The sequence below is a fragment of the Mesoplodon densirostris genome, chromosome 1 (assembly GCF_025265405.1).
Source record: "Mesoplodon densirostris isolate mMesDen1 chromosome 1, mMesDen1 primary haplotype, whole genome shotgun sequence".
In the NCBI taxonomy this organism is placed as follows: Eukaryota; Metazoa; Chordata; class Mammalia; order Artiodactyla; family Ziphiidae; genus Mesoplodon; species Mesoplodon densirostris.
Genome location: NC_082661.1, coordinates 14,882,097 through 14,908,635, shown reverse-complemented (window position 1 = coordinate 14,908,635; position 26,539 = coordinate 14,882,097). Strand labels below are relative to the sequence as shown.

Sequence of the window (26,539 nt, the reverse complement as noted above, 5' to 3'; positions counted from 1 at the left end):
CACCAGACAAATCACAGCCTGTCCATCCTGCAGCTCTGGGTAAGAACACAGCACATTTAAGAGGGAACTTCAAATAGTTATATGTTAGCCTGTGAGAGTGGTTTCCAAGTGTTTTCAGTCCTGGACCACATGATTAGAAATCCAGTGTCCAGGGGTAGGTGGTAAGCATGATGTTCTTTTTTTATTGATGCTAATCTTGGAGTTGGTAGAGCATGTGTTTCCCATATAAATTTTACACCAGGTCAGGTGCTTTAAAGACCTCATTCAGGGGGTTCATTTGCTATATTTGTATTGATAGATGCAGTTCCCAACATCTCCAAATGGATAAGCTCTTGACCCCAGTTTCCAAGGGTGATCAGCTCTTATTCTTTAGTTGGCAATTTAGTAACCTCACCTTCTCCCTTTTAAAGTATGTCAGGTTTTGGAATGAGCCAAATTGGGGCCATCCAGATTCGTGTTTCTCAAATTTCAATGTGCCACAAAATCTCCTGCAGACCCTGTTAAAATGCAGATTCCGACTCAGCAGATTCAGGTGGCTTTTGCATTCCTAACTAATTAGCTTCCAGGTGACGTTGACCCTGCTGGCCCATGGACCACACTTTGAGTAGCAGGAATCCAGATTTCTAACAAATAAAGGGAAAGAGATATCATATGTAAAAGGAATTCTCTCCTACACTCTGCAGATGGAGACTGAGTCTGGGGACTAAAACCATTATGTGTATAAAGAGATTTCCCTGGGAAAGTATTATGTTTTGTCAATCTTGCTAAATAGTTGATATTACGTAGTTCTTTTTCTTTATGCAAAAGAACTTCAAATATTATTCTGAAAACTTCCAGTATTCTGTGAGGATTCTACTAGAGTAGGGAAAGATAGGAAAACTGTTGGAGAAATTATATTTGTTATAAACATTGAGCTGATCCTGATTAGCCATTGAGTTAGACTCATCTAAAGGAATCAATCTTTTTTCTAAATTTTTTCACACACTTACCTATGATCTAACTATTCAAAACAGCTCTTGGGAACTAAAAAATGAATCATAAGGTATAAATTTTCCTTCATGACTGTAATTTGTCTCTCAATGTGATTCTGATCCAATTGACAGTAATCTATCTCATTGGTATATCCTGATCAGGATACTAACTAGGAAAATAATTGTCTTTAATGTGTAATCAAGTCTGATTTCATAAGAGAATTTATGGTGTGTAAACACTTAAGAAGTGGCTATTCTAATAGCATTCTCAACTCAGAGAGCTTTGCAAGATATCTTTGCCCTTCCTGTAATGTTTAATTGAGGAAAGTATTTGTCATGACATGGCAATGACTAGGGAATGATATCACCCATAAAAAATAGGATGTTATTTCCAGTAATTTTTATGACTCATACAATTTTCTCATACATTAAAGAAATACTTTATATAACTGCTTATCCAGGAAAGGATATTTAAGAGAAAATGGAATTTAACTTTAAACTATATTTAATATAACTTCAGTTATCCAAATTACTGCCTCATCTGAAGTATTTGGTTTTCAGCTACGTGTTCAGTATCCTCTAGACTAAGTTATAGTCATCATATAAACAAAAAAAAATGTAATTGGCTTAATTATCTGTTATGGTGTTGACTGTGATTTTCCTTATGCACTATTAATTACTCCAGGAGTTGTTTAGATTATAAATTCCCTCGAATAGATGATCTTTCCCTAACAGTTGTTTTATTAATCAGCCTTATAGATCTTACTCTTTGCAAACACAGCTTAGCATTTATCCAAAGATTCAAGCGACACCCAGGCCAATTTCTGAAAACTCTCCATCTTCATAGCTTCCTGCTCTCCAGTACTTTGCTCTGCAAATTCTAACTACTTCAGCCTCTGCTCTCTATCTCCTCAGCAAAATGAGTGTGCCTTGCTCTAATAGGAATCTCCCTCCTTGTGCTGGGGTCCAGGAAATGCCAGAGTGATTGAAGGTCTCACCTCATTTGTTTTCCGTTTTTTTCCATTTATTAGTCTTGTACTACCCATTGTTCAGTCTTTGCAAATCATTTATATGTATACTTTTTCCAAACTTTTAATTATTTATGGTAAAAGGGCAAGTCTGATACCAGTTGCTCCATCCTTACTAGAAGTAGAAATCCTTCAGCTTATAATTTTTTAAGTGAACTTTGCTACTTGCCTTACAATGTTGGTTATGAAATGCACATGGTGAGACAGCCTCTGGCTTTGCCTGCCTCTCTGTAAGGTTCTTCAAGTCGTTTCTATTTGTCTGATCCCCAAAGCATCTTAGGTATAAAAAAAAATTGGTACAAATTATTAGTTTAATATTTTTCTTTCTTTCTTTTTCCTTTGCTTGCTATCTCTCTTTTGTCCCTCTTTCACCATAGCTCTCAGTATCCAAGCTGTGATCTCTGGGCCTGTTGAATTTTGCATCTCTCTACCTATTTGCTGTCTCTTCCTGCTCAATGACATCTGGAAAATCTTGTTATTCCATTCTTTAAGTACCCTGTAGTTGGATCCCATTAAACTCTCTTGAGAGCTCTTGTCTTGAAAGGAGTTCAAAGTGGCTGGAAAATGGACCAAATGGGTATGCAACAAGGTTAAAAACCTCAGAGAAGGTAACCATATCTGTAAAGCTTTACTTGTGATAAGAAGAGTTAATTTGATCTAGAATTGTGCTATCCGATATGATAGGTGCTAGGCACATGTGGTCCCTTGAAATGTGCCACATGTTGAAATGATAATATTTGGGGTATTTTAGATTATATAAGTCATTAAAATATATTTCACCTATTTCTTTTTACTTTTTAAAATGTGGCTTACAGTATATTCCTATTAGGCTGTGCTGATCTAGAAAGCACAGGGCTGGGGTTTTAAAAACAATAGTGGCCAGTCTGCATTTTAAACCTGACTGTCAGGCAGTGGGTAGAGGATAGACACTGTCCTGGGGGCAAGAAAAGCAATTAGAAGACTACTGTGATGGCCCAGGAAAGAAATGATTATCATATTTAATATCACAAAAGTTGTATTTCCATTTGAAAAAAAACTGCCATTTGCTGCATTAGTAGTAAGGGAACAAAATACAAATAAAACAAGTTATCTAAAAAATATGTGTGGCTTTGTTTTGGAAAGCAGATACCCAGTCTTATACATATATATATACATACACATTTAACATCTCCTACAGTACCCATTCTTGACCATTTTTAGATCAACTGTAACACAGCCTTGGAGAACATGGCCTTTTGTGGATTTACACAAGTCATCTGGAGCTGGAGGAAAGAATTTGTCCCCAAGACTTAGCTCTCCTGCTTACCAACAGTGTGACCCTGGAAATGTTGCTTAAACTCTCTGAGTCTCACTATCCTCATAAGAAAAATAGCTAAAGCGTCCACAGGTTCTGCAGGACATTAAATGCATACTTTATAAGTATGTAATAGTGAATAATTAATGCTATAAAATTTTAAGTATGCTTGTTCTTCTTTTTCACAAAGTAAACCATCTTCATATATAACAGAGGAGGGTTGACTATAATTTCAGTCCCTGAGTCTGGGTGAACTGAAATCCCTCACGTTTTTTTTTTTTTTTTTAATAAGCACGCTCAGCTATAAAGTGGTTTTTCTTTTTTTTTTAATTAATTAATTTATTTATTTTTGGCTGCGTTGGGTCTTCACTGCTGCGTGCGGGCTTTCTCTAGTTGCAGCAAGCGGGGGCTACTCTTTGTTGCGGTGTGCAGGCTTCTCATTGCAGTGGCTTCTCTTGTTGCAGAGCATGGGCTCTAGGCGCATGGGCTTCAGTAGTTGTGGCACGTGGACTCAGTAGTTGTGGCTCACAGGCTCAGTAGTTGAGGCGCACAGGCTCAGTTGCTCCACAGCATGTGGGATCTTCCCGGACCAGGGCTCAAACCCGTGTCCCCTGCATTGACAGGCGGATTCTTAACCACTGCGCCACCAGGGAAGTCCCAGAAACACCTCACACTTGGCAGGACGGTTGCTCTGGAAGGTGTGAGGCCACAATAACCCTCAGATTATTGCAGTCTCCTTCTGCTCAGGGAAGTCCGGCATTCTCAGGTAGGCATATTCTCCCTCCCATGGAAGGCCCTGGCTGTGGGCTGAGCAGGATAAGGGAGGAGACGACAGGCTCTCTGAAGGTTAAGTAAATGAGACCCCGTCTGGCTAACATGCCAGTTATCTGGCCACACAGGTGTCCCAGGGTCTTTCTTTCTCTCACCTGGAGTTTGTTATCACAAGGTTGCCAGAATCAGAGCCTAAACGTATGTCAATGTTTAACTCCTCTGCAAACATGGCTACTGGATTAGAAACATCTAAGTGTCCCTTTTTATTTTTAAATGTCCAAGGTTTCAGAGTCAAAACGGAATCAATGTTATGTAGTGCTCCGCTGAATCCAGGAGACATAGACTTATTTTTCAATGAAAGACCACTTTCAATGCCATGCAATAGCTGGAGAAGGACTGCTGTGGCTCTATCAGCCTTCACAGGGCCCACCCTCTAGCCCACAATCCTGAGACGTGAGGAGGAACAAAAGCTAGTGGAGAGCAGGATTTTGGTGGTAGCTCCAATCCACCTGCCTGTGGTGCTTGAGAGTTTCTTAGGTACCCAGCACACTGAACTGCTCTAACTACAAGTAAGTTGCATCTGGGGGCCCAGGCAACACTGGGTGAATTCTCACTAAACCCTGAAGTATCATATGGCCTCAGGTTGCTTGTGAAACAATGGTCACTATCAGGGTCTGAACTGAAAAATACCCAGTAAAATTAAAATTCTACAAAAATAGAGTGAAGAATTGGGCAATTACTTTTTATAATTTGGGAAGTGGCAGGAAAGGGGATTTTTTAAGCCAAGAATTGGAAAATAACCTGGCAAAGTATTAATGTTTTGCGTAATGTTTGCATCCAAATCTCATGGTAAAATTTGCAACCCAGGATTCAATATTTGGTACCTGAACTGTTCTTGGAAGTAGGAGAAGTCATTGTACAATAAAATAATCTTTGTTGGTTGAGGTAATGCTAGTTGATGTAACCCTGAAATATCAGTGGCTTAACATAATAGGAATTTATTTCTTGCTTATGTAAAGTTCAAAATGGGTGTTTGCGATTGATGGGTGGCTTTCATCTAAGCAAGGAACCCAGGCTCCTTCCAGCTTGTGGTTCCACCAGCTTCAACACATGGCCTTCAAAGTCACTGTTCTTGTCTGCATCAAGCCACAGAAAGGAAGGCACACAGCAGATCATGTGTGGGTTTTTTATGAACAGGACTAGAACTGATGTGCATGTGTGCACTCACATCTCATTGGCTAGTTGATCATGTGGCACATCATACTGCAAGACAGATTGGGTAATAGAGTTCTATTCCCTGTAGGAAGAGGCCAGCAATCTCTCCTATACACACTATAAACAGACATAGAGAGCATGTTAGTGATCTGAATGAAACAACATAGTTCATAAAATTTTACAACCCAACTAAAGGGCTCAACGAGATTGAATTTAGGGGAAGTCATTCATCCAGAATTGACATGATAGATTGCTGATTACATACAATTCCTTTCTTAGCTTTTATAACAGTTTGGGCAATTGACTCTTCCCAAAACACTATAAAATTTGAATTTATTTTAGTTTATTAAAAAAAACAATTCCCCATGAACTCTAGTCTCTGTTTCAGAATTTAGTGACTTTTGGTCCTAATTCTACAACCTATATTGAACAAAGATCTCCTTAACTATGGGTTAAATTTTGTACTATCTAAAATGCCAACTTAGAAATTTTGTGTGAATTATTTGGTAATTCACACAGAAGGTATTTTATTTTATAGTCAACTCCAGAGTGAACATTGGCTCCTTTTTTTTTTTTTTGGTTTGTTTATTTTGCTTGTTTTCAGTTAAAAATCACAGTTCTTTACTGTGAGATTGTGTAGGCAGTTGTTCCTATAGAAATTATTCAAACTATATTGCTTTTTATATTCATTTCCTCATTTGTTTGTTCATTCATTCATGGGGGATGTGTTCAGGGCCTGCTTCACGCCAACATGGCTAGATGCTGACATAAGACAAGGCCTGGAGAATTCCAGCCTGCTCAGAGTTTATGATCCACACCTGATTGTGATGGGTGTCAAATGAGGCTAGTTCTGAAGGGAGGTGTTTCTAGAGGGGAGAGGGACACCAACCTAATCAGCGCTGGAGAAGAGTCCCTAAGGATAGGATTAAATGCTGAGACATGAGGATTCAGTTGGACTTTGCCACTGCCCCCATCCATGGGATTCCTTCCTTGCAACTTCTGTCCTGATTTTAACATTTCCTTTGCCCAACATTCCTGAATTTTCTTCATACACAAATAATTTTCTTGTTTTTTTTCTGTACCTGTAAACTTTGTCAGGGAACTGAATTCTTTGACCATTTTTGACCTACAAACATGACAATTTCATATGATTCGACCTATAGCTGTGATGCTGTCAGGCCAAATGCTCCAGTCTCTTAAAATTATAGTAGCCTATCCCAGTCTTTTTAAAATGAATTTTATAATGAGGTGGATAGACCTAGAGTCTGTCATACAGAGTGAAGTAAGTCAGAAAGAGAAAGACAAATACCGTATGCTAACATATATATATGGAATATAAGAAAAAAAATGTCATGAAGAACCTAGGGGTAAAACGGGAATAAAGACACAGACCTACTTGAGAATGGACTTGAGGATATGGGGAGGGGGAAGGGTAAGCTGTGACAAAGCGAAAGAAAGGCATGGACATATATACACTACCAAACGTAGGGTAGATAGATAGTGGGAAGCAGCCGCAGAGCACAGGGAGATCAGCTCGGTGCTTTGTGACCGCCTGGAGGGGAGGGATGGGGAGGGTGGGAGGGAGGGAGATGCATGAGGGAGGGGATGTGGGAACAGATGTATATGTATGACTGATTCCCTTTGTTATAAAGCAGAAACTAATAAAAAAAATTAAAAAAAATAAAATAAATAAAATGAATTTTAAGCAATGCGATCACCAACTGAAAACATACCAGTTCTTTTCGATCAAGTACTTCTCTTCCATATTATATTTCCCAGACCATTGTTTTCCAAGTTGAATTTTGTTTTTCTCTTATGCATAATTTCATTGGGTGCTGGGGTCACTGATTTCACCTCTATGTTTTTAGAAGTACCCCCAGTTCCTTTCATCAGTTCATTTTTCTTTCCTCCATGTTATTGTTGAGAAATAAACAAGTCCTATGGACTATCAAAATAAACTGTCAACAGCTTTCCTAAAAGAAATGAACTCTCTTGAAGAAATGCCTCTATTTCACTGTTTTGGAAGGTAAGGCAAGGTTGTACAAAAACTGCATGAGCTGGTAAGCTTTTAGTATTTGTGGTCAAGACTGCTGCTATCAAATCTATGAAAACAATTTAGTTTCACCCATACCCACAGACGTGCACAGAGAATTGTAAACTAAAAAATGGGCAGGCTAGAACCTTCACTACAATGAAATTATGGTGATTCTAAGCATTGTATAATCACATTGAAAGAGAACTGTTCTTCTCTACCCTTTTCTCGTCTTTCCAAAAGTACTGTGGAAAATTTTACCTGCTCTATCAATCTTGGTTTATTTATGATTAAAATTAGAAATACACCCTTGGAACCTCCTCTTTTTTTCATGCCACTTTTCCATGGAACTGCTCAAAAAGATAAGGTTTGCCTATAAAAGGACCTCTAGGTGCTGTCTTGTGGGCAGAACTTGACAGAACTGCCATGGTGAGTCTGGAACATGTTTACCAAGTCTAATTTAGTCGAATTTACCCATTTTCCCTCAGAGGTCTAACTGAACTTGAATTATGTCAATCTTTTACAAACTTACTTAGCCAGACTTAATTATATTTTAAATTTTTATTTAGATGCTGCTCATCTGGACACTTTCGCTGTTGCTGGGAGCAGTAGTAGGTAAGAAAAAGTATTTCTGTCATGCTGGAAGAGACTTGCTGCTCAATACTTGGAAGAAGGGCTACAACACCCAAATTCCAGCTACTATGAGGCTGAGAAGTAGAGCAAGGGGGAGAGATCTATGATTAGGGACACAAACGCTGGGAGTAGGGCTGCCAGATAAAAGCTAAGACACCCAGTTAAAGTTGAATTTCAGGTGAAACAAAGAATATGTGACATAGTTATATACATGATAAAATTTATCATTATAATAAATCAAAGTTAAGAAAATTTAAATTTATTGTTATTGTTATAATAAAAAATTCATTGTTTATATGAAACTCAAACTTGTATTTTCATTTGCTAAATTTAGCAGCCCTAGCTCGGAGTCAAGCGTAAGGTTTGAACCCTGGTTCCATCAGCCACAACTGTATTTCCCCAAGTAAAATTCTTAACCTCTCTCTGCTTCACTATCTTCATCTGTGAACTGGGCCACCCCTGTTGTAGGGTAATTGTGAGACTTAGGTGGGATAAGTCACGTAAATCATCTTGCCCAGCACGTGGCACATATCGAGAATGCAGCGCCTACAACAACTACTACTCCTATTCCTGCTCCCACTATTAATGGAGACTTTACCCTCCTGGAGAACCCTTCCTTTGTGTTGTCCTTTTATGGGTTAACATTCAAGCACAGAGTTGTGTCAAGCCATGGGCTTTCTAATTGATTATTTGTGAGCAGCTTCTTCATCACAAGAATCCAGGATGCCCCTCAAATATAGGTCAGAGGCCTAAATACTCACCCAGGGAGAGATGTAAAGTTTTGGCATTTGCACGAAACTTAAGCTCTCAACCCAAAGCCCAAAGCCCAATGCCAGAAGATGCTTACGAGGAGGTAAGCGCCTCACCCCCTACTACCAAGACCTGGGGACACCAGACTGCTCCCTTCTTGGGCACCAATGGCCCAGAGAAGACATCTGAGTTGAGAGGCTCAAATGAGTCCTAGCATGGGACTGGACAGAGACAGAAGGGGAGTGAGGCGGTCCTACATAGTGGAAATGAGAAGCAGCAGCCTGTCTTTAGCTGAGATGTTGTCTGTTGAAGCTGTTTTGTGAGTGTGTATAAAGGAAGGTGTTTGAGGATGTGGAGGAAGAAAACATGCCACAAAATGTAGTTTAACTCATATATTGTCAGAGAGACCATCAAAAGGAGCATTCTGGTGAAACTAACACTTCTGGGTGATTGCAGGAAAAGAAGTCTGCTATGAAAGACTTGGTTGCTTCAGTGATGATTCCCCTTGGGCAGGAATTGTAGAAAGACCCCTCAAAATATTGCCCTGGTCTCCAGAAGATGTCAACACTCGTTTCCTCCTATACACTAACGAGAACCCAGACACCTTTCAAGTAAGAACACTCATGGTTTTCAGAACTAAGTTTCATCTGTTTTATGTAATAAGCGTACTGAATTTTGTCTTCTAAAGAGAACAAATCAGACAGTGGAATTTGCACCTCTGTAGACTTTTAGCACAGTGACCGTATTATTTTATATAACTTGATTATTAAGGGTTTTTTTGATAATTTGTTTAAAGTATCCATTAACTTGATATTATTTTTATTCTACCTCTATGGTACCATTTAATACAATATTCTAAATATGGATATTACATATATATAATCTCTAAGTACTATGTATAACCTCCCAACATATTTTGTATCTATAAAAACACACACACACGTACATAGTCTTCCTTTGGGTGGAGACAAGACCCTACCACCAATATTATAGCACATATTACCCCAAGTAGAGCAAATGCAAAAATTTTATGACATCTGGAAAGTATAGACTTGGTGATGATTGCGAATAGCTTGGTTGTAATGAGAGAATCCTTAGTCACAAGGATCCCAAGTCCCAGGAGTCTTCTCCCATCTGCCACTTCCCTCCTCGTAACACTTCTATTTGATATTTTCAGAAACTTGACATTAAACATTTTTCTCCCCCAAATAGGCAGTCATTGCAGATCCATCTACTATCACAGACTCCAATTTTGAAACAAATAGAAAAACTGTCTTTATTATTCATGGATTCATAGACAAGGGAGAAGAAAACTGGCTGCACAACATTTGCAAGGTGAGACTGTAAATCTCTTAAGGGAAGTTTGTTTCCAGAGTGATGATGAACAACAGAGAAGGCAAGGCCCCACCCAGGCAGGACAGATACTTGCCACCATGAAGCTGGAGGATCCTCTGACCCCACTGGGACTGGGGTTCCCAGAGGAGGTCCAGGAGGTGACACGGGGTGGAGGGGACCTGGGACAGTCAGACCAGCAAGGCTGGCAGGCATTTGGTGGCTCTGGGCAGCGATTATTTAATAACTAATACAGAGATATTTCTAAATTTTAGCAACAGATGTTGCCATACTGATGTGACATTTGTTGCATTTTCAATAGCTTTTAGTCTCTTCAATAGGCTTTGATTTCTGTGTGAAGAACTAAGATAACTCATTTTGCCCAAACTAATTATTTTCCCTTGCTACTCTTTTATCTCCTATGGTAGCAATAGCTAGGAAAACTGTGTAGATTTTCATTTCTGGCTTCTGTTGTTTCAGCAGTAGTGATCCTATTTTCTTAAATTTGCCTTTGGCTATGTGCCCTGTGATAATGAAGAATCAAAAGGCAGAAAATCAAACAGAATAAAATTTCCAATAACTGCTAGTGCTTAAGGAACATTGTCATTGATTCATTTCTTCATCAAGATTTTGTGGCCAGCTGTGGCGCAAAGATGCAATCATTTCTTTAGAGGTCTTATTTCAGGCCTGCCTGTGACTCAAGCCAAAGACTGAACTGAGTTAACTCCCGAGAGTTTCGATTGATCTTGAAGACAGTTAAAATGAAGGGGCGAATTAACTACACAAGTTTAAAAATAATCAGTAAAACCACAACTTGTCTTCGGAAATTAATTTATAGCTGATGATTATTGGGCTGGGGAAGGAGGGAGGGTAGTAATAGATTTCTATACTACAGTGAAGAAAAAATAAATAAATGATTCTCAGCTCAAAAGGTATGTAGATTTTCAGATGTGCGTATACAATTTATTTCTGAGATCCGAAAGCAGATGTGTTTTTCTTGCATTTGATTTGGCTTTGGGCGTTATAATGGAGGAATGCGTACATTAAATTAGAAAGTTAAATGCCGTAGATTCAAGTTCTGATTCTACCCTTAGCTAACCAGGACACTAGCAAATCGTTTCCCCTCTTTGGATTTTTCTATCTGTAAAATGGAACAATTGGAGATGGTTTCTAAGACTGCTGCATTCTCAAATTCTTCTTGGAAAAATGGTGGGGATATGCATAAATAAATACTCAAATCAATAGAATTCCTGCCAGATCTAGCATTCACGAAACTATCATTGACCCCCATCCAAAAAGCCTTCCAGTAGATATCTGGAAGTTTATATTTTTATGTGAAATAACTTCAGTCATGTACAATAAAACATGTTCATACAAAAAATTTGATTAGTATGTCCATCATGGAAAAGCTGATTCATTTGCCTTCAGTACCTATATTTAAAGGGTCCTAACATAGTTTTTCATTTATTCAATTATTTAGTCGATATTTACTGAGTACCTACTATGTGTCAGGAACTTTTCCAGGCACTGAGGGTACAGAAGGGAACAAGACCGGCAATGCCCTGAGGTTCAATCTAGTCAGGGACAACATCTTGTGAAGTTTATGATGCTCTAATGAGACAACCCATTGTACCACATTTTATACACTTTTCCCTGCAATAAATGTCTATGCATCTGTTGCTGTAGAAATCCCAAGAATCCAGTTCCCATTATGGCCAAATCTCTAGTTTGGAGACAATGTTAAGCTTTAAAAAGGATTCCATAACCATAACAGATTAAAAGTTTTGTTTATTGGTTTGGGGTTTAAAAGCGAGCATGATATTGTGTAGGTCAAGGAGGGAATTTATCCTAGTCTTCAAGAGTGTTAATTAGTAATTAGGAAAGATGTTGAATTATTTACTTATTTATTGTGTCTCTTCCACCAGAACCTGTTTATCGTGGAAAGTGTGAACTGCATCTGTGTGGACTGGAAAGGTGGCTCCCGAACCGGATACACACAAGCCTCACAGAACGTCCGGATTGTGGGAGCAGAAGTGGCGTATTTCGTTGACGTTCTTGAGGTAACTACCTCTGGGTTATACAAAAGCCCATGCACATTGCTCTCTGGATTCTCTTCCAGAAAAATTGCTGTATGTATGATAATTGGTAAAGTATTTTTTTACTTAGAGTTGGCATTCTCCTTGATTGAAAAGAAAAATGCCAAAAAAGAATCTAGATTTGGGCTTCATCAATATGTCTATTAAGGTGAATAAACTGATTTTTAAGTGCTATTATTCAAGCAACCAGGTAGATTGTTTCTACTGATTTCCATCATTAGTTCTTTTAATTTTACCAGTTATTAAGCCAAGTTGATAAGATAATGTCAACCTGAAGATTAAAGTAGGGGTTTTGTTGTTTGTTTGTTTGTATTTTTTTAAGAGAAGCACAATGATAAACTAACCTGATTTGGTAACTAAAAACTTAGAAAATGCTAAACTTGAAAGTGCTTAAGTAATTGCTTTCATTATTCTTTTCTTTAAAAAAATTTTTTTTTTCTTTTTCTTTTTTTTTTAAATTGAAGTATAGTTGACACACAATATTCTATTAGTTTCAGGTGCCAAAGTATATATTGCAATGTCTGGTTGGTGGAGCTGGCAGATCATTTATAGATTAAGTGCACCATCTTACTTGAGTGCAGTTTGTGACGCCCCAAAACAATTATAATAGTAATATCAAAGGTCACTCGGCTTCACTGGTGGCGCAGTGGTTGAGAGTCCGCCTGCTGATGCAGGGGGACACGGGTTCGTGCCCCGGTCCGGGAAGATCCCACATGCCGCGGAGTGGCTGGGCCCGTGAGCCATGGCCGCTGAGCCTGCGCGTCCGGAGCCTGTGCTCTGCAGCGGGAGAGGCCACAACAGTGAGAGGCCCACGTACCACAAAAAAAAAAAAAAAAAAAAAAAAAAAAAAAGGTCACTGATCACCATAAGAAATATTATAATAATGAAAAAGTTTAAAATATTGTGAGAATTACCAAAATGTAACACAGAGACCCAAAGTGAACAAATACTGTTGGGAAAATGGTGCCAATAGACTTGCTCAGTGCAGGGTTGCCACAGACCTTCAGTTTGCAGAAAACATAATATCTGTGAAGCACAGTAAAGCAAAGCATAATAAAACATGGTATGTCTGTACCACATCTTCTTTATCTACTCATCTATTGACGGACACTTAGGTTTTTTCCATTGCTTGGCTATTGTAAAGAATTCTGCAATAAACACAGGGGTGCATATATCCTTTGGAATTCAGGTTTTCATTTTCTTCAGAAAAATAACCAGCAGTGGAATTGCTGGACCATATGGAAGTTCTATTTCTAATTTTTTGAAGAACCTCCATACTGTTTTCCATAGTAGCTCTACCAATTTACATTCCTACCAACAGTACATGAGGGTTCACTTTTCTCCACATCCTCGCCAACACTTATTATCTGTTGTCTTTTTGATAAAAGCCATTCTGACAAGTGGGAGGTGGTGCCTCACTGTGGTTTTGATTTGCGCTTCCCTGGTGATTAGTGATGTTGAGCATCTTTTCATATGTCTGTTGGCCATCTGTATGTCTGACTTGGAAAAATGTCTATTCAGGTTCTCTCCTAATTTTTTAAATCAGATTATGTTTTTTTATACTGAGTTACGTGAGTTCCTTGTCTACTTTGAATATTAACCTCTTACCAAATATATAATTTGCAAATATCTTCTCCCATTTAGTAGGTTGCCTTTTTGTTTTGCTGATGGTTTCCCTCACTGTGCGAAAGCTTTTTGGTTTGAGGTAGTTGCATTTGTTTATTTTTGCTTTTGTTTCCTTTGCGTGCGCAGACAGATCCAAAAAATATTGCTAAGATGGATGTCAAAGAACATATACTGCCTATGCTTCTTCCTGGAGTTTTATGGTTTCAGGTCTTACATTGAAGTCTTGAATCCATTTTGAGTTTATTTTTGTATATGGTTTAAGAAAGTGGTCCAGTTTTATTCTTTTGCATGTAGCTGTCAAGTTTTCACAACACCATTTATTGAAGAATAATTATTACTTTCTAATCCAAATACTTGCTTCACACCTCTGGGTAACAAGTCCTCATATCCATCAAGGGTCCCCTCTACGTAGTAGAACAATAAAAGAGAACAGTACTTCCACCAGTTTAAACATTACGCCATCACCATTTCTCGTGATAAATGAAAAGAAAAAATCCATGAAAATTGACTGCTTTAAAGGAGAAGCTTCTCTTCTTAAAAATTGAGTTTTCAGAGCATTCTCTTTTCTGCCCATCTTGAATTTTGCTAGTTTGAAAACATTCTGAAGAGGTTTTCTTTCCAACAGTCATCATTTGGATACTCACCTTCCAAGGTCCATGTCATTGGCCACAGTCTAGGTGCCCATGCTGCTGGGGAGTCAGGAAGGAGGACAAATGGGACCATTGGACGAATCACAGGTTGGTCAAAGCTGCAGAGTTGGACTAAATGAAGCCTATATGGGGTCTAAAAGGACGGAAATTTGGCACAGACCTGCTTTTACCTGAGGAGACAAGTTTTCACATTTTCCGAATTAGATCGCATGATCAGAGAAATCGGTGTGTTCTGAGACATTATGAATTTGTTATTAATACCAATCTTTAGTCTACAGAGCCCTGTTTAACATATAAATACTGCATGTGACTAAAATGTGAATTAAGAACATCTGGAAGTCTTATTCATATCTATTTTCTCTTTGTCAGGTATTCACAAAGGATGAGTTTGGTGAATAGAAGAAATGGCATAAATAATAGAAGAAATAGAATTAAACCCAAAGAGCTAAAAAATGTATCATTAATTATATTCTGCTTCATAGCAATTGATAATTAGTCCAGTCCTCATGAACCACAACCCAAGAGTGGTGGGGACAGATAGTCTGGGTGCCCTGGGCTGCCCGGGCTACATGCTGCTAATTAGATAAAAAATATGATTTTACAAATCTCAGACTGGTTGCCTTTAGCCAATGGAGTCATATGTTGGATACCCAGGTCCTACAACAACCTTGTAGCTTTATAAGAAAGACTTTGCTATCCTGGATCTGAGAAGTGACTATTTCAGGAAATGATTACTTTATTCTTGCATCTTCCCTTCTTTATTTTCTTCCCAAATCCCCTGTCTCTGACCCCCTAATTCTCTTTTTTAATACTTTGGATAAGTTGGTTACATTTGCATTGCTGGGGGTATCTGGAATATCTCTTTAACTAGCTGGAGAGAACATTCTTCCTCATAGTCCATAAATGCTTATGAGAGCCTGCTCAGTCAGGCACTTGCCAAGCTGTGGTCGCAGTGACTGTGAAAGCCAAGATCCTTGCCCTCACAGGAGTTTATAGTATAGGTGGAACTCTTTTAGCTTGAAAATCTCTTAGGAGTCCAGTGTTTCCCAGAGTCTGGCTCTTTTGTTGTAACTGTGCTATTGACAGGGATTGTCCCAATGACTAAGCATCCATAAGTAGGGCCAAATTCCATGGTTTGAGGAAAATTCACTTTAATGCAAATAGTAAATTAGACACAGATTTCCCTTAGAAATTGGTAAGATAGGGAAGAACCAACTTATTTCTTTGCACACATTACTCATGATTACCACCAAAGCTGCACTCAGATCTGTAAAGAGAAAGGTGAACATGCACGTCCACTGATAGACACTGACATGACGCATCCTATCTATTTTAGGGTTGGATCCAGCAGAACCGTGCTTTGAGGGCACACCTGAAATAGTCCGATTGGACCCCAGCGATGCCCAGTTTGTGGATGTAATTCACACAGACGCTGCCCCCATAATCCCCAACCTGGGTGAGTTCCTCAATTTGTCCCCCTGGAGTGTTTTTTGAGTCTAGACATGAGTGTTTTAGAGTGTTCTGAGTCTTTACATTAACATCAACTTTCCCATATTTTAAAATTCCTCAGGTTTTGGAATGAGCCAAACTGTGGGCCACCTAGATTTCTTTCCAAATGGAGGAAAGCAAATGCCCGGATGTAAGAAGAATGCTCTCTCTGAGATTATTGACATAGATGGAATCTGGGAAGGTACAACTATTATGTATATGAAGAAATTTTCTTTGGGGGGGGGGAATCTGTGTTTCCTTTTGATAAACTTGCTAAATATTTTGGTATTCTACAGGTCTCACATTTTCTATAACAAAGAACTTTTAGTTGTATCCCCACGATACAGGTTTCCACTGGGGGAAGTGGACATGAGAAGACTATAGGAAAGAAAGTGTATTTGTAGTCAACTTTTCAAGGATCTAATTCAGGGAATACATTACTCAGTCATACCTATCCCTTACAGACCAATCTTTTCCTCCTAGAGTTATTTTTCCATTTCATTTAGCTATGGAATAACTATTATAATCTTAAACAGATTACATTAAATTCTGATTGCATCTCAAATCATAACTACCCTTCATAACTGATTTTGTTCTGTGACTGCCATGAGTTCACACTAATTAGAAAAATCTATTCAACAACTGTATTCTGACCATGACATTAACTTGGAAAAATAAAATCTGTCACTGATGTGTAATCATGTCTGATTTTAAAGGAACTCGCAACTTTGTGGCCTGTAATCACTTAAGAAGCTACAAGTATTATGCTGATAGCATCCTCAACCCTGATGGCTTTGCTGGATTTCCTTGTGCCTCTTACAGTGTTTTCTGTGCAGTAAGTAGATTCTATCTTGCACCTAAAGAATTTTGTGACCATCGCTTCTCATGACCAGTGTGGTTCACTATACATGACATGCATTCAGTGAATATTACTATATGACTGCCACATGATTTATACTTTCAATAATACATGTTTATTTTAATAGTGATAAAGCATTGGAGAACTTTAGAGAAATGTGCTTGTAAACTGAAATATCCCAAATCTACCTTGTTCTCTATCACTTCTGTATGTATCAGCTAAATGTTCACACTTGGTTTGGAAATAATTCTAAGTGCAAAAATTGTCTATGGAAACCTGATCTATGGTTGCAGGATGCTGATGAACATGAAAAACGTGTTCTAAATGTTAACCTTATAAAGGTATATGACATGTGGACATTTCTGTGCAGTCTCATAATTGCCAAGATTTTTTTTGAGTGTTCATCTTTTTTTTGATATTCTCTAAATATCTAAGTTGGGATCCTTAAATCTGATCTTGAATATGACATATCAATTGCCTGGGTTTGTTTTTACTATTGTTTTTCCTTTCACAATAATTTTTTTTCAAATAAAAATGTATACTCTATGTTATTTAATATATAAATTTTCAAGTAATGTGCTAGGTGAAATTATAATTATCAAGTAGATATACTTTAGCAGTGAAGAGAGAGGATCTGATTCCTGGTTCTACCATTAAATAGTTGAATGATTTGGGGCAAAATACTTAACTACTCTAAGGCACTTTCTTCACTTCAAAATGTAAATAAAATGGTAGATTCCATAGATTTGGTGGGAGGATTTAATAAGATAACATGTTTTAATTACTTAGCCCAGAACCTAAAATATAATAATTAGCATTCAACAAATGTTAGCTATTATGTGTAGGGGAGAGGGGATGGGTGCATATTTTATTCACAATGTAGCTTGCATATGCAACAAGAACGCCACCCCTTCTTTGGTCTAACTTTATTTTCTTCCCAAATCCTCATTTTCTAGGTAATGGGGAAAACAAACAAACACAGAAGCTTTAGGTTTCATCCAGTTAAAATTTAATCTGATTCAATAATATAAACAGTCCTTTTAAGTGATGCTCAGACACTTTTATAGGAAAAAATTCTCAGTTTTGCAGATTTCTCAGCCTTTGGACCACCTCTCTCCAAGCTGGTATTGGGCAAGGTGATCATGGTGGTGGTGGTCAGTGTGTGTGTGGAGGGCAGAGAGGAAGCTTGGGGGTCCACCTTCTTGACGGGCTCATAGCTGCCATCTGCAGGTGATGTCTGGGCATGTCCAAGCTACTGGCTTGGGCAATGCTCTCAGAGAGCTTTGGCCATTTCTTCCTGGCTGGCTCAGTTTCCCTTAGCTTTTGCTGAATGCGGACCCTGAGATTCAACCCAGTCCCCATCTGGTCCACTGATTCAGGAGTTCACCACTTGCCTCTACTGTGGGGCAGCCTTGCCCTTTCATAGCAGGAATTTTTATGTCCATCTGCCTCCCCCTCTGTTCATCCCCCTCCCTCTCTTCTTGGCCCACGAAAAAAGGACATTTTCCTATATGATATCCATCTTCTCCAGACCTCATGGCTAAGCCTGACTGACCAACTAGAGCCTCTTCCCTTCACACTGGGAGAATTCTGAGATCTGAATCTTCCAGACTTGATATGCTAAGTGGGAGCTAGAGAAAATTGAGAAAAGCTTGACTTTTAAGTCTATTGTCTTACCAGTGAGTCCTATTTTGTGTAGCAGAAGCTGATTATCACCTCCTGCTCTTTCTTTTGCAATTTTTCTAAAATAAATTCTAACCACCTAAAGGCAGATGGGTGTCTTGGGGCAACTGGAACAACTTAGAGAGGCAAAAGAGAGAGGATTAAAATATAAATAAATAAATAAATTCTCTCAATTAATTTTTATAATATTTATGTTAGTATCACGTTATTTAATAGTGAACTTGCTGACTTATCATTGTAAATAATAAGACTCATTTTTAACCTTTGTTGAGACACTGTTAAAGTCTTCTTTTACTAACAGAAGACGATTGGCTTTAAAATATTTGAAAATTCAACAACACGTGGAATAAGATGGTACACTTTTACAAAAAGAGCATCCTCATTCATCATTTGTTTATTTTCCCTAGAACAAGTGCTTCCCCTGTCCAAGTGAAGGCTGCCCGCAGATGGGTCATTATGCTGATAGATTTCCTGGGAAAACCAAAGCAGTGGGCCAGATATTTTATCTAGACACCGGTGATGCCAGCAATTTTGCCCGTAAGTCCCTATTTTATTTGTCTTAAATTCTCAATACTATGTATCTTATCACGTCCAGTGGAAATGTGTGAAATTGCTTTTCTGTACAAAAGTTTTAAACACTCCTCCCCAAAATGGAAAAACACATCAATGCCATGCTCAATGTGAACATGCTAATTTGGGTGGCAGAACAGAGTTTAGGGCCTGAATTATCAATGATGCAAAAATAAATTTCTTCACAGTTGATTCTGCTACCGAATTCAGGAGGCTTCTTCTGCTCCAGCCTCTTCATACTCTGTTAAAAGTTTCACTGTGCAAAATTCTGAGGTTTTTACAAGCAGAAAAGTAACCCAGGAGAGAGAAGGCAGAGGTTGTGGGAGTGGAAAGGAGGTGACAGATTCAAGAGATATTAGGATTGTAGACTCCACGTGTGATGGGAATCAGAGAATGCAGGAACGGTGAGACTTGGGGACAGACCCTGGGTTTCTTTTCTGGGTAATAAAGGAAGAAAACTATTTGGATGGGAGTCAATAGGGTTAGCTGCATTGTAAAAACTAAAGCTAAATTTTATCCCCTTCCCAATTTGGCCCAGGCTAGCTCTAAATGGCAGAAAATTGTGGTTCACTATTGACTAGTACCATAAAATGGTTACCATAAATTAATACAATTCCAATGGTGAAGAGTTGAATTATAGAATGGTAAAGATAAATATAGATTATTTAGACAAAAAGATGACAGTACTCTAAAATTCTGTGATCTATAAAAATGAAATAAACTGATGAAAATACCACACTATTGTTTTTCCATTATCTTTTAACATAAAGTTCTTATAATGTTCAAGAATAAATTGTTAGGTTAAAAAAATTGAAAACAAAATATATAACTTAGTCCCTTGGCTTGAAATCTTTTGACTTTGGAAAGAGTCTGTGTTCCTCCCCTCCCCCAATGTCTGCCCCCTGAACATTTAGTTAAAGGAATAGCCATCACTATTTGATTAGAAGAACTACAAAAACCATACAAAAATTATTCAAAATTCAGCAGTAGTGGAATCCAAGTTAGCCTGTTTCCAGAATAATTTTTCCAAAAGCTGATATTTTGCAAATATTTCCCCCTTGCAGGTTGGAGGTATAAGGTGACTGTCACACTGTCTGGAAAGAAGGTTAGAGGACACATACTAGTTTCTTTGTTTGGAGATAGAGGAAACTCTAAGCAGTATGAAATTTTCAAGTGAGTAAACTACTACTTTAAGCTCCTTCAATGTTGGGATACTTCACACATACAATGTATGTCATGGACATAAGAGTTTATTCATTACTATATGGGAAGGAAAGTTTTTTTTTCCTTTACCTTTCTTGGCTCTTTGGCTGGTCTGGTAATCAAATTAACATAGGACAGATTAATAGGGGAAAATATTAATTTAATTATGTACATATGGGGGTCCCAGAAGAATATGAGACCCACAAGCAGTGAGACAGTTGAGGCTTATATGCCATTCTGAGCTAAGGAGAAGGGACAGGGGTCTGGGACTTCAAAGGGGAGAAAGACAAGCCACTGTAAGATGGGAAGAACAAATGTTTGGTGCACAAAGGTTTGCCATGACAGGCAGAGACAACAGGACACGGAGGGGAATTTGATCTCCAGGCCCAGCTGAGCTCCCCGCCAGCCTATCACACCTAGCCCATGCTCCTTGTAGTTTTCTCAGGTGATAGTTCCCTTCCTGAACCAGGCCTTCTATCTAAATTCTTTTAGGCAGTTAAGGGAGAGGTAAAAGTTATCCTTGAATCTGCTGGGTCTTGATTTCCTTCAGCTCAAAATAGTCCACCTGCCAGAGTGGCACATTCTGGGGAGACTTGTTCTGAACCCCTTCAGAAGTACAGTACTGCCATGTGTCATTAAAAGGAAGAGACTGTTTCACCCTTGTACCTTAATACATTTTAGAACTCTATTTCTAAATTTTTTCTCTGCTATTTCCTGAGAAAACCACAGATGTTATTTTGATGCATGGCATCTGATTTATAATCACTAAATAATTATTCTACCCACAAAACAACTGGAAAAGGATGATATAATGATGTCATCATTTATTAAACTGTGGGAGGATTGTGACTATAACATGTTTGAAGTTTTATTAAAATAAGGATGACTTCAAAGTATTATAATACTTTGATACTTCAAAGTATAACTCAAAGTATGAGTTATTGATGGCAAATGAACTACCACTGAGTTGGCATACATGTCTACATTTATTTAACCATTAGATTCACAAATATACTATCAATCATCTTACTAGAGATACATTGTTAACTGGTTTTAGAAACATATATGTGTATATTTATATGTATGTTTATGTATATTCATGTATGTTTTTATTAATTTCTCCATTCCCAAGGGGCACTCTCCAACCAGACAGTACTCATTCCAATGAATTTGACTCAGATGTGGAAGTTGGAAATGTGCAGAAGGTTAAATTTATTTGGTACAATAATGTGATCAACCCAACTCTACCCAGAGTGGGAGCATCCAAGATCAGTGTGGAACTCAATAATGGAGAAGTGTAAGTAATAAAAATCCAAAGAGATTTGAAGCATTGAGTCACATTTATAATTCTACTCCCACTGAAAGACAACTTTAAGTTAAATCACCTACAGTGGTTCTCCTATATCTCAGTCACCGCAGCTTCCTAATACCTTTTGTTTCTTTAGGAGAAAGTGTACCTCTTTAGGAAAACAACTTTGATAGATTTGTAGATGACTGTTGTATGATCAGATACAAGTGTTAGAATGAGAATCTGGCTTCGCAATCCTAAGGTGAAAAGAAAGAGTTCATTTAGCAGCTGTGCCTTGTGCTATGTGTGTGCTTAATATGTGTATCTTCCCCAAGCTTCCTGGGTTCACCAAATTGCCACTTAAATTACCGAGAAAACACTTAACTTATCAAGGAATACAAATAGATTATTCTGTGTCATTAGTCCTTTTAGTGAAGACAAAGGTCAACCCTTGGTTCTAATCAAGACTAAAGTATGTGTGAACCAACGGATATTTACCATAGTGAACTACCAGAAGCAATGAGGTGATGATGATGATGATAATCATAACAATACCAATACCAGCCCAAGTGTTTTGAGTATAAAACCAAATTCTGAGGCACAGTGCTATGCTGCTTCTGCCAACATATCATTCAGTCCTCATATAAGTCCAGTGTAGAGACTTTTGCTTCTGGCAAAGATGGAGTAGCAAAAGCCCAGATTTACCTTCCCAACTGAAACAAACAAAAATTCAGACAAAATATATCAAACCACAGTTTTCAAGACTCTGAACATTAGGTAACAAAGGAAAGTGATCTCTGAGAGATAAGAAACAAATAAGGTAGAGTCTTAAAATTGTCCCGGCTTACTGCCTTTAAAGAGTCTCCAGGATGTCACACAAAGAGGAAAAATTCAGGCAGAACCCAGTAAACTACCTGAGTTGAAGAAACAGAACTAAGAATCCAAAAAATCCAAGGCAACTGGATTTCACAGGACAGAGGACCAGAGAGGAGAGAGCTACAGAGAGGAAATCTCAGAGAGCTGGAAAATTTCCTTAAACATTAAGCAGAGTACTGATCAGCACACATATATGAGGAAACTAGCCAAGGTCTGTGAAATATCCATCTGAAAGGATTATAGAGAATAGTACCCAGGACTCTTGCAGGGCTGGGAACAGTACTTGTTTCCACCAACCAGACCAGAAAAGCTCATAATTCAGGAAATGTTGGGTAGAGTATTTAAGAAGGTCTCCCCTCAGTAGTGGGAAAAAAATTAGCCTAGAATTAGCAAGACCTGAAAGGATCAAACTGTTTCCAAATAACTGCACCCCAGAACAAAGCTCAAGAAAATGTATAGGGATACAAAATTATCCAGCAGTTAACAGGCTAAAATCCACAATATATGACATTAAATGAAAGTTTTCCATGTATATAAAGAAGCAGGAAAACACAACCTATAATGAGAATAATCAATCAATTGAAACCAAACCAGAACAGACACAACTGTTAGAATAGCAGACATAGACATTAAAACGGCTATTAAACCTGTATTCCATTGGTTTAAAAAGGTCAGCAGAGGTATGGCCTATATATAGAAAAAAGGCCCAAGTTGAATTTCTAGAGATGAGAACTACAATATCTGAAATGAAAGAGCAGATTAGACATTGTGAGAGAAAAGATTAGTGGAGTTGAAGAGGTAATAGAAAGTATCCAAAATGAAACACAGAGAGAAAAAAAAAATTTGATGAAAAGAATATCAGTGATCTGTGAAATAATTTCAAGAAGTCTAATATAGTTCTCATTGAAGACTCCAAAAGAGGAAAGAGAGAAATATATATTTGAAGAAATAATGGCTTCAAAAATTTCAAACATAGTGGAAACTGTAAACATATAGATCCAAGTGATACCACAGAAAACATGAAGAAAACTATGCCAACACACATGAAAATCAAACTGCTTGAAACCAGTTATAAAGAGGAAAACTGAAAAGCAGCCAGAGAAAAAACACACATTACCTACAGAGGAATAAGGATAATAATTACAGGCAGATTTCACATCAAAAACAATGCAAGTGAGAAAACAGTGGAACAACATCTTTAAAGTACTGAAAGGAAAAAACGGTTAACCTAGAATTCTATATCCACAAAAGTATCTTTCAAAGAAAAAGATGAAATAAAGACTCTTCAGACATATCAAAGCTGAAAGAATTCATCACCAACTGGTCAACACCATGAGAAATGTTAAAGGAAAGTCTTCAGAGAAAGGAAAGTTATACTGGTTGTGAAAGAATCTACAGAAAGGAATTAAGAGCATAGGATATAGTAACTACATTGGGAAACATATGAGATTTTTAAATATGGTTATTTAAGTCTTTAAAAATAATTGACAATTTAAAAAGTAATGGCAATATTTGGGGGAGGGGCTGTTATAACGTGTATAAGTAAAATATATGACAACAATGCCATTAGGCATTAGGTAGGAGGGGAGAAATGGAACATACTCTTATAATGTTCTTATACCATATGTAAGTTAAAATATTATCACTTGAAGGTAAAATGTGATGTTAAAAATATATGGTATAAATTCTAAAGCAACCACTAAAATAGTAAAACAAAGAACTATAGCTAATAAGCCAAAAAAAAGGAGATTAAATGGAATTTTTAAGGCATAAAAAGGGGGGAAAACAGCATAGGGAAAAATTGCAAGATAATAACCATATCAATAAATGTATTAAATTAAAATACAACAATTAGAAGGCAGAGATTGTTTAACTGGATTTTAAAAACTCAATACACAACTGTATGCTACCTACATGAAATGTACTTTAAATATAAAGACACAAATAGATTAAAAGTGAAAGAACAGAAAATGATATTCTATTAATTATTAGGGAAATGCAAATTAAAACCACAATGAGATACCAACATAAACTTATTTAAATGGCTAAAATTTAAAAGATTGACAATATCAAGCACTGGTGAGGATGTGAAGAATCTTGAATTCTCATATACTGTTGATGGGAATGTAAAATGATGCAACCACTTTGGAAAACTCTTTGATAGTTTCCTAAAAGGCCAAGCATACACCTACCTACAATTCAGCCATTTCTCTTTTATGTATTTACCCCAGAGAAAAGAAAGCATATATTTACACAAAGATTTGTACATAAATATTCATAGTACCTTTTATTGCAATAATCAAAATCTGGAAATAACCCAAAGTCCACCAACAAGGGAATGGATAAACAAATTGTGGTCTTCTGTACAATGGAATACTACTCAGCAGTGAAAAGGAACAGACTATTGATACATGCAGCAACATAGAATCTCAAAATAATTATACTGAACAAAACTATACTGAATGAAAGAAGCTGAACAAGAGTGCATACACCTTTGATTCCATTCATATAAAATTTTACACAATTCAAAGTAGTCTATAACGACAGTAGACCAGTGGTTGCCTGGGGGAAGGGAAGATGGAAAGGGATGGGAAGGAGAGATTACAAAGGATAGGAGGAAAATTTTGGAATAATGGATATGTTTACTCTCTTGATTGTGGTGATGGGAAATAAGTACTGTTATTATCCCCATTTTACATATAATTCAATGACAGCTCAGTGCCAGAATTCATGTGCAGGAAATCTGACTTCAGCAAATCCTTAACTACCACAATAGAAATTCAGATCACCTTTATTTATATATATTGTGTGCCCTTCATTTCTTGTGACCCTTTTCAATATTAGTTGTTTTTTTTTTGATGGTATATCTTAATTTATTATATTCTAGTGGGAAAAATGAAGAATAACATTAACTTATGAATTGCCATCAAATGAGAGGGAGCTTTTAGTCAAGTCCTTCACTAATTTGCACTGAGTTTCATCTTGTCCAATATTTTTCTTTTTCTTTTTAAAAATATTTATTTATTTTAACATCTTTATTGGAGTATAATTGCTTTACCTTGTTGTTTTAGTTTCTGCTGCATAACAAAGTGAATCAGCTATACGTATACATATATCCCCATATCCTTTCCCTCTTGCATCTCCCTCCCACCCTCCCTATCCCACCTGTCTAGGGGGACACAAAGCACTGAGCTGATCTCCCTGTGCCATGTGGCTGCTTCCCACTAGCTATCTGTTTTACATTTGGTAGTGTATATATGTCCATGCCACTCTCTCACTTTGTCCCAGCTTACCCTTCCCCCTCCCCGTGTCCTCAAGTCCATTCTCTACGTCTGCATCTTTGTTCCTGTCCTGCCCCTAACCTTTAATTTGCTATTTGCACATCGGCTAGCCATTAGATTACAGAGAAGAAAATGAAGATGAAGAGAAAAGAGCATTTTCTGAGCATTTTTTATGTGCCAGGCACTTTACATATGCTTCTGTATTTTGTTAAAGAAAATTAGCTCCAAAGCCTCCTAAGTATTGCTCAGTCTTAATGAGTAAATCAGTCATTTCAATTCAATACTGAATTAAAATAAGAATGCCTAGCCAGTGTAACACCAGGACCTCAGGATTTTTACTCTGGCTGATTTCTTGTCATGCTGCTGACCCTACTCTTCCTCAGTTGCATTCACTGACAGTGTGCCATGTTTAGTAGGTGTTTTGGGGATGTGACAGATGGACCCTCCGTGTCCTTTGGAGTGTCCAATGATACCTCTTCTTTCTGCTATTGCATAGCCATGGGATAAAATTAGAAAGGAAAATGCAGTCCTTTATGCCCAAGAGGTATTCATTTGGCCAGTGTCTAGTTTTGGGCACAGTGTGTGCCACTCACTCAGACTGAGGGGAAGGAAGTGGCTGTCATCAAACTCAACACACCAACTGTGTGTCAGGAAGAGCTGACTTTTTGTTTTCTCTCCCCAGGTTCAACTTCTGTAGCCAAGAAACTGTGAGGGAAGATGTTCTGCTTACCCTCACCCCATGTTAGGAACTGCTGACATGTGAACACTGAATCTTACTGCTAATAAAATCTAGTGGTGAAGCATTACATTCCTTTCTTTGCCATCATGTCCATTATTTCCAATGAAATGTTTGGATTATGTGATTAAGTTCCAATATTTGGAGCTGGTCTGAA

At 37.7% G+C, this 26,539-nt stretch overlaps 1 protein-coding gene across 1 annotated transcript; it reads left to right on the top strand.

Moving 5' to 3' along the window:
• LOC132491109 (pancreatic triacylglycerol lipase) lies at positions 1-26,392 on the top strand. Its single transcript, XM_060099980.1, has 13 exons — positions 1-39; positions 7,881-7,926; positions 9,151-9,305; positions 9,907-10,029; positions 11,952-12,086; positions 14,374-14,485; positions 15,735-15,854; positions 15,969-16,088; positions 16,603-16,721; positions 18,836-18,965; positions 20,063-20,171; positions 21,334-21,498; positions 26,329-26,392. Exons 2-13 carry the CDS (start codon positions 7,881-7,883, stop codon positions 26,390-26,392), a joined length of 1,398 nt encoding a protein of 465 aa, XP_059955963.1. The 5' UTR covers positions 1-39.
• The last annotated feature ends 147 nt before the right edge of the window (positions 26,393-26,539 follow it).